Source organism: Phyllostomus hastatus, unplaced genomic scaffold, assembly GCF_019186645.2.
Source record: "Phyllostomus hastatus isolate PE091 unplaced genomic scaffold, TTU_PhHast_1.1 phas_scaffold_182, whole genome shotgun sequence".
Lineage (NCBI taxonomy): Eukaryota > Metazoa > Chordata > Mammalia > Chiroptera > Phyllostomidae > Phyllostomus > Phyllostomus hastatus.
Genome location: NW_025334013.1, coordinates 7,109,639 through 7,121,693, shown reverse-complemented (window position 1 = coordinate 7,121,693; position 12,055 = coordinate 7,109,639). Strand labels below are relative to the sequence as shown.

At 54.8% G+C, this 12,055-nt stretch overlaps 1 protein-coding gene across 6 annotated transcripts in view; it reads right to left on the bottom strand.

Moving 5' to 3' along the window:
- Positions 1 to 12,055, bottom strand: part of VPS13D (vacuolar protein sorting 13 homolog D) — a 225,048-nt gene that overhangs the window by 198,039 nt on the left and 14,954 nt on the right. For 5 of the 6 annotated variants that reach the window (XM_045858715.1, XM_045858714.1, XM_045858716.1 and 2 more), the window contains 10 exons: positions 9,805 to 9,909; positions 8,042 to 8,212; positions 7,505 to 7,605; positions 6,499 to 6,667; positions 4,254 to 4,355; positions 3,882 to 4,083; positions 2,946 to 3,125; positions 1,708 to 1,838; positions 724 to 799; positions 138 to 308 (listed from right to left, as the gene is read on the bottom strand). In XM_045858715.1, coding sequence (XP_045714671.1) covers positions 138 to 308; positions 724 to 799; positions 1,708 to 1,838; positions 2,946 to 3,125; positions 3,882 to 4,083; positions 4,254 to 4,355; positions 6,499 to 6,667; positions 7,505 to 7,605; positions 8,042 to 8,212; positions 9,805 to 9,909 — 1,408 coding nt within the window. Of the gene's footprint in view, positions 1 to 137; positions 309 to 723; positions 800 to 1,707; positions 1,839 to 2,945; positions 3,126 to 3,881; positions 4,084 to 4,253; positions 4,356 to 6,498; positions 6,668 to 7,504; positions 7,606 to 8,041; positions 8,213 to 9,804; positions 9,910 to 12,055 lie in introns of those variants that run through there. The other variant, XM_045858720.1, reaches the window with a different exon arrangement.

Here is a 12,055-nt window from a genome sequence, read left to right as displayed (position 1 = left end):
AGGACGGCCCTGTGCACGGGCCTCTGCTGCCCCTGCCAGGCCACCGAGTGCACCGCGACCCTCGTCCAGGGCACCAGAGATGACAGGAAAGAGGCCTGGAGAGAGTAACGTAAGAGCAAACAAACAAAAAAGTTAACCTGAGGTATGAACCTTTCCCTTGTAGAAAAAGTCTGCTACTTTTTTAATAGCCTGGGGATTATAAATGATGTTCAAGGGCCTGGTGCTGACATTCAGCCGCCTCTCAAAATGGCTGTGCGCTGGGTTCCTCTCGTACAGCATCTCAAACACCGGGGCGTCGGGGTCCGCAGCTGGGGAAAGAACCAGACAGAGGAGGGGGAACACGGCAGTATCAGTCCTTCCATTCTTAAAAGACCTATGAGGAATCTGGAGAAAAGACACTTCCTGAATCATTTTCCAATTAGTTCACACTTATGCACACTTTTATAAAATAGAGAACCTAGTAAGGACTGACCCTCACTTATAACAGGAATCCTCTACCTGCTCCCATTATGAAAACCAGCAAGTGGGAGGCCCCGCGAGGTTGCCCCGGTTACACGAGGGTTGACAGAGAGCACCAGGCTGCCTCCGGGTCCAACACGGGCCCGCACAGCAACCAGCAGGACACACAGCAGGACACACGGCCTCTCTCACCGCTGACCGGGACCACTGATCTATACCCAGCACATTTTTCAGGATCAGTTTCAAGAACGGAGGACAAATTACCAGGATAGTGATCACTTCTGTCTGCAGATGTTGTCTGGAGACCAAAAGACTGTGAGACTCTGCCAACTTCTTTTTGCTGTTAAACACACAGAAAACGCACAAACGTCAGGGGAGAGGGGACAACTCATGCTCAGGCGGGCACACGTGCTCAGGGTCACCCTTCCCATCGGTCTCACTGAGCACAATCGAATCGAGACTCATCCGGCACCCGGTCACTGAGGACTCGCCGCTGAGGACGACCCCTCGGGCTGGGCCCTCCTTCCCGCCTAGAGCAAACACGACTTTCCCTCCGCACGGACGGTGCGCTGCTTTCCGTTCAGCACACGTAATGGCTGCTAAGTGGGTACTAGACGTGCATAGCTCTTCAATTCGAATTTTTACCCTGCATCCCGCCCTCTCCACAATCCACCCACTGCCCCCAAACCCTGCCACAAAAAATTGTATTGCCAAGCAAGTGTCTAAAAACTCAATTATTCTGACCATATCTTTGCCAATTCAATAACACTGAAGATCTTCTGTTCAATAAAGACTATTCAATATCAGAAGTTGGCATCTATATATAGAAATCGTGAGGTGGTGTTTTGGGGGACTCTGGAAAGGTAAGAGGTCCTATCAAGTGACAAAGGTCAGAAGGCATGACGGTGTCGGGCAGACAGAGAGGAAGTTCAAACACTGATCCCGAAACACTGACCCCGAAACGCAGAAATCAGTGGTGCTTACAGCATTTTCTTCCAAATCAGAGCCAACTGCTCCGCGGTGGCTGCAGCCCAGGGGAGGAAGACGACGCGGCCATAAATCCCGCCAGCGTCTGCTCGCTGACAAACTTAGAAGCTTATCTATCTTCAGTCTGTCTTTAACCAGCCCAGCTGTCTCAAGAGGGTCAAATGCCAAAACAAATCGCGTTCATAGTACCTACCGCTTGCCCAAAACAGCCCGGCACCCAGCACCACCCTGGCCGGGCCGCCTCCCCACTGTCGTACGTACGGGATTAGGGAAGACCAGGAGAGGGAACAGCGTTCCTTCCGTGGCCAGGTCCCGAAGGAACAGTCCACCCAGCCGGACTAACAGCAAGGAGGAATTTCTCCGAGGAAGGGATTCTGCCAGGAGTTTCACATCTACAAAAAATAAACGCAAGAGCTGACGCAGCGCCATGGCAGCCTCAAGTGTCGTCAAGTATTGGGTACATTTTACAGATGACTATTAGATATTGTGAACTGTTTTCCCTGAAACTCACACAAAAAAAACCTATCTGTCTATATGTCTATGTACATAAACCTACCTTTAAAAATATCGAAGCAATATTAGACACTTCCTCGCAGAGTGCATTTTAAACACAGCACTTCATAATTGAGTTCAAGAAATCTGCCAGTCTATACTGAGTCTATGGTATTCCAGCTCTCAAGATTACAAAGTCAAACAAACTGGCTTTTTTTTTTGTCCTTTGCCTTTAAGCTATATTGAGTAACCTCAGATAAGTGGCTATTTTATGAGCTGAAATAAAAAATATTTGTGAGATGTAAAAACCAACACCTGGGTATTTATTTACACACCTTCACTTCAAGCCGCAAAAAGAAGTCAAAAGCAGGTAACCCCCACTACTGGCGGAGTCCGTACTGGCGGAAGTGCCCGCTCACTAACCATATCTGTAGCCCCCACGCCAGTGCCCGTGGCGGTTCCGAGGACGCGTGCAGGGCAGCCAAACATCTGAGCCGCCGGCGTGCACGTCCCCGGCCGAGGCTGAACACTCAGCGCCTGTCTTCTCGTCTCAGCTCTCGTAAGGCGCACAGCACCCTTCTCGCGGTCTACTCAGTGCCGGGTTTTCCGTTCCCCTGCTTTACGTCGGCCTCACTGTCCGAAACAGCCCGCACGCGCGGTGCTGAAATGCTGCCCGGTGCGCCCGAGCTCCGAGAAGCGGTGATGGCCTCACGGAGGAAACACGCGGGCCAGACCAGCTCCACCGGGCGTGAGTCACCGTGCGCTGGCCACGGGTTCCGTGTTAAGGAACCCACAGCACAGATCAGTCGAGGTGTCTTGGAGCGCATCACACATACGGCAAGGTCACGCACTGACCGGCTGATGGACGTTCTAACCAGAGGCTCCCAGATACCTAACTGTGTGTCTCCCTAGGGACGACGATCCTGGCAACTCTCCAGCACACAGCTCTCCGAGTGGACAGGGCACCCGAGAGATCGCCCCCAGCAGGTGGTCCCGGGGGGCAGTACCTGAAAACTCGAGCTGCATGAAAGCGCTCTCCTCCGTCCGAGGGGCGCCCGGCTCCCGGTGAGACAGAGTCACGGTGCCTCGCTGCAACTGCAGGTTCAGCTTGGCGAAGACGTGGTCGCGCCTGGTGTACGTGTTCATGCAGGAGGCGTCCGCTGTGGGGTCGAAAAACTCCTCGGTGCCTGACGGGGGGGAAGAGACGGCTTTAAGAAAACACGAGGGAGAACTTCCAGAGCACAACCAGGCCCGCAGAGCAGTCGTGATCACACCATTTAGCTGTTCTTTTCCCCTTTTTGGAAAAAAACTCCCAGGTTGTGGGCGACATTTATTCACTAATGCACAATAGCCCAACTGTTTCGTGAGGAATCTCATCAACGTATTCGCAACCAGGAGGATGTCCAGATTCATGGTCAAGTACATGCCACCAACACGGTGGAACGCCCTCCACCGCTCTGTCCAGGACAGTGGCCACTAACCACAAGTGGCTCTGGGCACACCTGGCACGTGGGGCTAATGAGGCCAGTGCGGCTGAGGGGGTGGATGCTTTGTTCCACTTTAATTACTTTAAATTCACGCGGCCGTCTGTGGCTGTGGGAAGGGCAGTGGGGACGCGAAGAGCGGCTCTGGGCGACATTCAAGCCCCAGAGTTTAAAACTCCTGAACTGGCTCAAACCCCGCTCTCTGACGACCACTGTCACGCCCAGCTACCTGAAACTGGGCTAATACTCAAACTTAGTAACCGGACTGCAGAGGCAGTCTCTCCCGAAACACCCCCTCTCTGCCTCTGTGAACGTGAGACCAGCTGCTTCACAAACGTCTGCTTTTCTCTATCTGCCTGGAACCCACCACGGGCCGCGTCGGGAGTAGCACACTCCCACGAGCCCAGCGCCTCCCTCCACTGCCGCCCGGGGCCGACGTGAAGGCCAGCGCCGCCTTACCCAGGATCTCCTCGGGGGTCCACTGCTCGTGCTGCTCTGCCGACAGCCCCTCGCCCGGCTTCCCTTCGGGGGTCTGCTGCCCAGACCAGCCGCCCCAGCCAGGAAACCAGGACTGGAGATACTGCAGCATGCCGCTGCCTCCGCCGGCTTCTGGGTCTCCAGGGGAGCCTCCCGGAGAATCAAACTGAGGCTCCCGCAGGCTCTGCGTCGATCGACAGTGGGCAGATGTGAGGACCCGGAGACAGAAACGAGCTGTGGCGTGCCCCCGGGGCCTGGTCCACCCCTGCCCACCCCAGGAGCGGGAGCACGTCAGAACGGAAGCACCCAGAGTGCGCCGGGCCTGAGCACGTCTCCTCACAGAGGGCCCCTCACCTCCGCCAGCTCCTCCTCTTTGTGAAATCGCTCGTGCACCAGCTCTCGCAGAATCTTTAATTCCTCGAAGCTCTGCTCCTCTTCGATCCGACGCAGTTCCTCCTGCGAGGGGGAAAACAAACACAGGCAAACACCTGAAGCAGGTGTTGCAGCTCCGGAGAAACCGGACGCCCGCACAGAGCACCCACCACGAGCACCGTGAGGGGGCCCACCTGGTCCCCACCGTGTCCACGGACGGCTGAGAAACGGTAATCTTAGTAGTCAGGTCCGTGACTGCTGTGTTTCTGGTCTACACGGCTCTTCCACGCCACCCCACCGGGTTCTCCTTGGTCTCTGAGACCAAGAGGAACCCCAGAGGGAGAAGCAAAACAGAACCGGACTGGAAGGGGAAACGGGAGCGTGGGGCTGCCGCAGCGCCCTGCGCCTTGCACAGCCCCGAGCGCATGCAGCCCCGTTGGGCGCCTGCCCTCAGCTGACCACGCCGAGGAAGCCGAGGGCCGAGCTCACACAGGCAGCGTGCAGGCCCCCAGCTCCTTACTTCCCAGGGCACACTTGTTTCCTGCCAGTTAGAGAGGAACAACGGGAGCCAGCTACGAGCAAAGGTGCCGAAGACACAATTAGCTGTCCTAGACTTTTCTTATGCCCTAATACCAGGAAAAAGGAATTATGTGTGTTTACTTGCTCACCTCAAAATTTAGATTTTTTTTCTCCCTCCATGTCTTTGCCTGTGTCTTTAAGAAAACCATCCAAAACAAAATGTCTTCTTTGTTCCATCCTTTACCTAAGGCACCCATGTCAGTAACTACGCCTGACACTGGTGAGAAATAGCAGGAACAGCCCTGGCTGGTGTGGCTCAGTGGATTGAGCGTGGGCCTGTGAACCAAAGGGTCACCAGTTCGATTCCCAGTCAGGGCACATGCCTGGGTTGCAGGCCAGGTCCCCAGTGGGGTGTGCACAAGAAGCAACCACACACTGATGTTTCTCTCCCTCTCTTTCCTCCTCTCTCCCCCTCTCTACAAATAAACAAATAAAACCTTAAAAAAAAAAAAGGAACAGGTGAGTGGGTCAGGCCTCAGGGTGCCAGCAGGAGAGGTGAGAACGCAGAGGGACTGGGCACTGAGTGGTTACCCCGGGGTGGATGGGACGCTCCTATGGGCTGAATGTTTGTGTGCCCCTCCCTCCAGTCACGTGTCGAAGCTCTCCACCCAGCGGAAGGGGATTTGGAGGTGGGGCCTTCGGGAGGTAGCTAGGCTGGGTGAGGTCGAGAGGGTGGGACTTCATGGTGGGTTACTGCCCCTCTAAGAGAAGACAGCCAGAGAGGTCTCTCTCCACCAAGGCAAGGCCACGGAGCACACAGTAAGAAGGCAGCCAGGAGGAAAAAGCTCCCAAGGACCCAACCAAGCTGGCACCTTGGTCCTGGACTCCCCATCCTCCAGAACTTTGAAAAATAAATGGCTATTTTTTTTAGCGCAGCCTAAAGCATTGTGTTACAGCAGCCTGAGTTAAGATAGTTGCTAAAGGGAAAGTAATATTCCTTTTTCCTGGAAGGGTTTACTAATGAAACAGTCAATTTAAGAGATAGTACCTGAGCAGAAATACTGGAGACACTCTAAATTGCTCAGCAAAAATTGATCTCACAAAAACGAAACAAATCAAGGAGCAACAGGACCCCCACTCCCCTCCCCTGGGAGACAGAGACAGACCAGAGCCGGACTGGAGGCAGGGCCAGCGTTCCAGGCCCAGTGGGTCCGGGAGTCGCTAGCCCTGCAACGAACCAGAGACGCTGGCCCTCACCACCTGCTCCACCAGCTCTGCCTGGCTTCCACCTCCAAAGCCCCAAGGTCAAGCTAGTCAATCGGGTTCAGGGCAAATGTAGGCCGAAGTCTACAGAGATTAGCTACAGACTCGAGAGGAAATAAAAAATGACGGGAACTGGGCTCTGAAGAGGCAGAGGTGACCAGATGAAAAGTCCCTGTGACCCCCGTCCGGAAGGCGGGGCAGGCGAGGATCGGGCAGGAAGGTGCAGCAGGACCACAGCTACCTCCTCCTGGCCCGGCCTGCGGCCAGCTCTCCTGGGCAGCAGCCAGGTCAGGCCTCCCTGCGAGCTCTGACCGACTCCACCCCGTGGAGCTGAATTCCTCAGCGAGGGACTGGGCTTCTTCATAGACTCCCTTTCGTCGGCCTGAGAGACTGACATCCTTGTCCTCTGAAGACACAAAACACAACACGCGGTCGGTCCGCTCACCTTGTCGTCCGCAGACAGCACGCCTCCTTTCAACTTGCTGAAGTATTTGTCAGTGTAGGACACGGCGTCGCGGGCGCGGCGGGACAGGAAGTCCCAGGTGCAGCGCCGCCTCTGCTCTCTGATCTCGTGCAGGTTGGCGTCCAGGGCGAAGTACCACCACTCCCGGCAGCTGAAACATTTCGTGACAACGCAATGACCTCTTACAGGAAAGGCAACGAGGACGCCGTCAGCCCAGGGCAATCCACGCAACACCTCCTGACATGGCTTTTCTCCCTCGGCCATCACCCTGTGCCTCCCACTCATTCTAATACTAGGCTGCGCTCAACACGTGGGGAAAGCAAACCTACATCATATAACACATCCTCGATTTGCACAACAATAACAACATATTCCTCGACTGGTCTGAATTACCCGTAACATCGGTCCCCTCCACTGAGAGTCACGTGGTGGCTGTAAGGTAAATGCCACCACCAGAAAATGACCAAGGATTTGACTACTAAGGATCATAAATGGAATACTTCACACAAGATATGGAAACGCACATGACCTAAAGGAGTTTTAACACACTGGATCGGTCAAGTGTATACTGACTGCAACATGAAAAGGTTTGTTTTCGCTGAAGAAGCTACAAAGTGTGCCGTGTGAGCGCCCCCAAACCACCTGCTAGAAAAGGCACGGGAAAGCGGGTCCCACCTGAGCAACCCCAGCCCCCTTGCTACAAGGACCAAGAGGGTCTGCTCAGGCCCACGGCACTCAACCTAAGGCCCCCCACACACCACATCCACAGACGAGAAGAATATCAACAGTGACCCCCCCACCACCCCACCCCCAAAAAAGAGTATCGACAGTGATGAACAACGGAAGTGGCGTTTTAAAGGCCAGAAAAGAGACCATGCTTTCGTCTCCGGCCACGGGTAAAGAACAGGGAGGGGTGTTTCTGACCTCCACACAAAAGAACAAAATGCTACGATACGCATCTCCCGAGCGGCGACCAGCGCGCCCTTACTTCTCAGAGACGGCCACTCTGGGCTTCCATTTTCGAAACTTCACCTGCCTCTCCTTCCGCTCCAGCTCCTTGAGGAATCCCATGACTTGCCGGTATTGTAGCTTTTTATTAGAGATTAAGGGATACTGGGTTAGAAGTGATCCATTCCTTTCCCTCGGGTGAGACGCACATCTAACAAGAACGACTCACGGTAGCCAGCCCCCCGAAATGAAACCCAGTGTGAACCGCGAGACGGAACCTCGGCATCAGCGGCCATTCCTCCCTGCACACTGAGGTCGTTCCGTGGCGACAGGCACCGTGCTCTCGCATTTGCTCGGCGCTCGTCAACACCGACTCAGAGCTCACGGGCTCCACCCAGTCCAGCTGCAACACTGACCATGCACTCTGCCCGCCCCCAGAACTCTGGGCACACCTCCCTCATGCCTGTGCTCCCCACGGGGGCACTGAGGAGTACTGAGGCCCCTCTGCCACCACGCTCCTCCACCCCAGTCCCCGTCCCGCGACGACAGCACAGAGCACCCGGGAGGGAGGGGGCACCTGAGAGAGCTTCAGGGGAATCGTCTCCAGCTGGATGTCGCATTCGATGCGGGGCGCATGCCGAGACCGCAGAGGCTCCTTGGAACAGTTCCTCTTCAGCAGGGCCGACGCGCACACGGGCTCCAAGATGTAGCGGTGGCCGCGGCTGTCCATGCTCCTGCCCATGGCCTCCTGAGTGCCGCGAGAACCTCTGTCACTATCGCAAATGTTTTTAGGGCCAAGTCACATGCTCGTGTGCATACTGCCTCAGACTCCAAAAACAAGATGAAACTGGGATCTACAGCTCCCCGACACTTAAAAATCTTTATTTGTGCCCTGGCTGGCGTAGCTCAGTGGATTGAGTGTGGGCTGCGAACCAGTGTCGCAGGTTCAATTCCCAGCCAGGGTACATGCCTGGGTTGCAAGCCATAACCCCCAGCAACCACACATTGATGTTTCTCTCTCTATATGTATCTCCCTCCCTTCCCTCTCTAAAAATAAATAAAATCTTTTTAAAAAATCTTTATTTGTATTTTTTATTGAATAATACACTCATGTGGTTTAAACCGTAAAAGCAAAACAAAAGTGAAACACCTCCTTCCTACTCACACCCTCCAGCCACCTAATCCTCCTCCCCCGAGGCACCAGTAGTGCCAGCGTCTCCTGCAACCTGCCGGAAGCATCTACCTGTATTCAGACAAACCCATAATTTTCTGGGTTTTTTAACCATTTTTACGCAAATGGCATACACCCTGTTTTGCTACGGTTTTTTAAATGTAACACTGTATCTTAGAGACTATTATATATTCATCTTTGCCCTTATTTCAAGCTGTCTACTGCCCTAGTGTACGGAAGCAGAGTTTTTATTTAATCCAGATAGCAAAACAGAACTATGCCACACGACAGCTCGCAAGCCGATGATAATCTTGGGTACGGGGGGAGTCCTTTTTCTCTGTGTCACTTAAATCACCTACAATGTCCTCACAAAAAGATTAAACTGAGATTTTTTAAATCTTCACAAAACAGTAATACTTTATATCTAATAATTTATAATGACCTTCTAAATGTTTCTCAAGGAATGCCACCAAAGGTGAAATGTCAACATCGGCATAAGAAAGCTCTTCTTTAAGAATTAGATCCAGCCCTGGCTGGTGTGGCTCAGTGGACTGAGGGTCAGCTTGCCAACCAAAGGGTTGTGGGTTCAATTCTCAGTCAGGGCACATGCCTGGGTTGTGGGCCAGGTGCCCAGTAGGGGCACTCCAGGGTCAACCACACATTGATGTTTCTCTCCATCTCTCCTCCCTCCCTCCCCTTCTCTCTAAAAATAAATAATTAAAATCTTTAAGAAAAAAGAATTAGACCCAGTGCTCTGTGCTTTGTAAGCTTTGTTCGCTAGAAATCTGAATGCCTGCGCATGGCGGCTAGCAGCATGGACAACTACAATGTACTTGATGCGTGTGGTGGAATGCTGTGCAGCAGTCAGAAGCAATGAACTAGAAGCACAAACAGTAACACTGATCCACCTTAAAACACAGCCTCACGTGAAAAAAAGAAAACGAAGAAGTCTATAATGCAACATACACGTAAATCATACACAAAGCACTCCATATTGTTCTGTCACATACACAGCAAGTACCTCAAACAACACCCACGAGAGCAGGCGCCCACAGAGGGGGCACGGGGACGGGAAGCCGAGACACAGAGAAGGAACTCCTACGTGACACTGACCCCACACCACGTGACCCCAGCGCAGCCCTGCAGCCAGGCCTCTGCCAGCAGCATACCTGGAGCTCCACCTGCGGCAAATCCCCCAGTAACGTGCAGTCGACATCCCAATAGACGCTGAACTCGGCCACATCTAACTGTTTCTTCCGCATTAACTTCTGCACCTGAGGGAAGACGGGAAGAAAACAAGAAGGTCCTCTTTACTCATGAATGTATTCATGCGTTCAACAAGCCAGTTGTGAAGAATCACGCATCAGGTGCTTTGCACGGTGCTGGGGATCAAAACCAGACTGAAGTATGGCTGTGCTTTCCCGGAGTTCGGGGAGAGCTCACTGAGGACACGCACCCGCAAACAACTGTGATTGGGCAGAGGGAAGTGGAGGGAGACTACGTAAGAAGCCACGAGCAAGCAAAGAGAAACTGGCACTGCGTGAACAAGCTCCGGAGATGTGCCAGCTTCGGGCACAGGGCTGGCGGAGAGGGCAGGGCTGGGACACGTGTCAAAGCGCAGGGTCGGCGACACAAAACGCCTGGGACCTTCAGAGGACGGTGAGCCCGTCCACCTGCAGCGCTGCCCGTGCGGTGGGAGCGGCGTCTGTGCGTGTCCGTCGGCGCGTGAGGAGCAGGGAGTTAGGTAAGCGCTGAGGAAAGGAGCTTGGATGTTACTAGACATACCAGTGTGAACAGTTCCCTCCCCCAAAAAATCCCACATTCTCCCAAAACCTGTGAATGGGACCTTATTTGAAAAGAAGGTCTTTGCAGATGTAACCAAAATGAAATGCAGTCACACTGGATTAGGGCGGGGCCTGCGGCGCCCTTATAACAACAGCAGGCACACAGGGAGAAGGCCATGTGCAAAGCAAGGCGGAGACTGGAATGAGCATCTACAAGCCGAGGAATGCCACGGCCACCACCCGAAGCAAGGAGAAAGGCACGGAGCAGTTTCTCCCTCAGAGTCTCCCAGAGAATCTAGTCTGCCCACGCCCTGATTCCGGATTCCTGCCCTCCAGAACCAGAGAGAACACATTCCTGTTGCTGTAAGTCATGCAGGCTGTGGCCCTCGCTGTGGCAGCCCCAGGACCCTGACGCACCAGGAGGGGAAGTGCAGGCCACGCCAAGGAGTTCGGAGCTCACACTTGAAGGGACAGGCCACAACGGTCTGACGTAGGTACGCGCTGGGACCAGGTGTGTGTTTTAGAAACAGAACTCCGGCCACAGTGCGAGGCAGAGCTCCTCCCGGTGTGCCAGAGAAAATCAGTCAGGAGTGGGTCAAGGGCATGAGCAAGTGTCTAGGCTCCAGTCACTTTTTAGAGGCAGCTGGTTACCATGAGCTAGCCACCTCCAGCCCCAGGCAGCCACATCCATCGGCCCCCGCGTCGGGTACAAACACCCCGTTTGTCTTCTGTGTGCCGTGACGTGGGAAGGGTGGGAAGCGTTGGTACAGACACAATCCAGAGTCTAGGACGGGAGCCAGGAGGACCCAGAACAGGATGTCTTGTCAGCCCAGGCAAAAGCCGACAAGGTCCTGAACTCGGGCACTGGCCCTGAGGTTCAGGGAAGAGCCATATTTGAGACGTTCTGCAGAGAAAACTGGCAGGGCGCGGTGACCGGATGGATACGGAGGCTGAGAAATAAGAAGTGAAAGGACGGGCACGCGGCTTCCAGAGAGCCGGGTGGCGGGTACGGACACGTGCTGTGGGGCGGGCGGCAAACGTTGTCTGCAGACTGCGCGTCTCTGCGGCAGCCACGGAACGCCGCCGCCACCGCTGCACGGGAGTGGCCTCGGGCAAGAAACGACGGGCCGGCGGCGACCCGCTGCACCTTCATTCTCAGCACCAGGCAGGGGCCCACCTGGCCCCAGCCCGCCGGCCCCAGCCCCAGAGCTGAGACACCCTCGCTGCACCCCTCTGCACCTCAGCATCCCCAGCAGGACAACGGCGGTGACGGAAAAGTAACGAGGACTCAACGAGCTCAGTCAGGAAAAGCACTAAGAACAGCGCCTCGCACAGAAACGGGCTCGCGAGATGTCAGTTTTCACTTGTTTGGGCGTCCGGGGACAGGTTGGAGAATAAAGGGGAAGTGCTGGTTTCGGGAGAGCCAACCAGGCAGATGGGACTTGATGTGGCCGTCTTGGTGTTGACAAGCCTACAACTTCCTGGAAGCGTCCGCGGCCACAGGCGGGCAAAGACCGAGAACGTGAGGCCAGCAGGGGCGTGGAGGACGGAGTCCCGGCGGGAACCACCAGCAGACGTCCCCAGGCGGTAGCCGAAGCTGTGAAACGGAAGGCGTCTGCCCGGGGGGTCGGCGGGG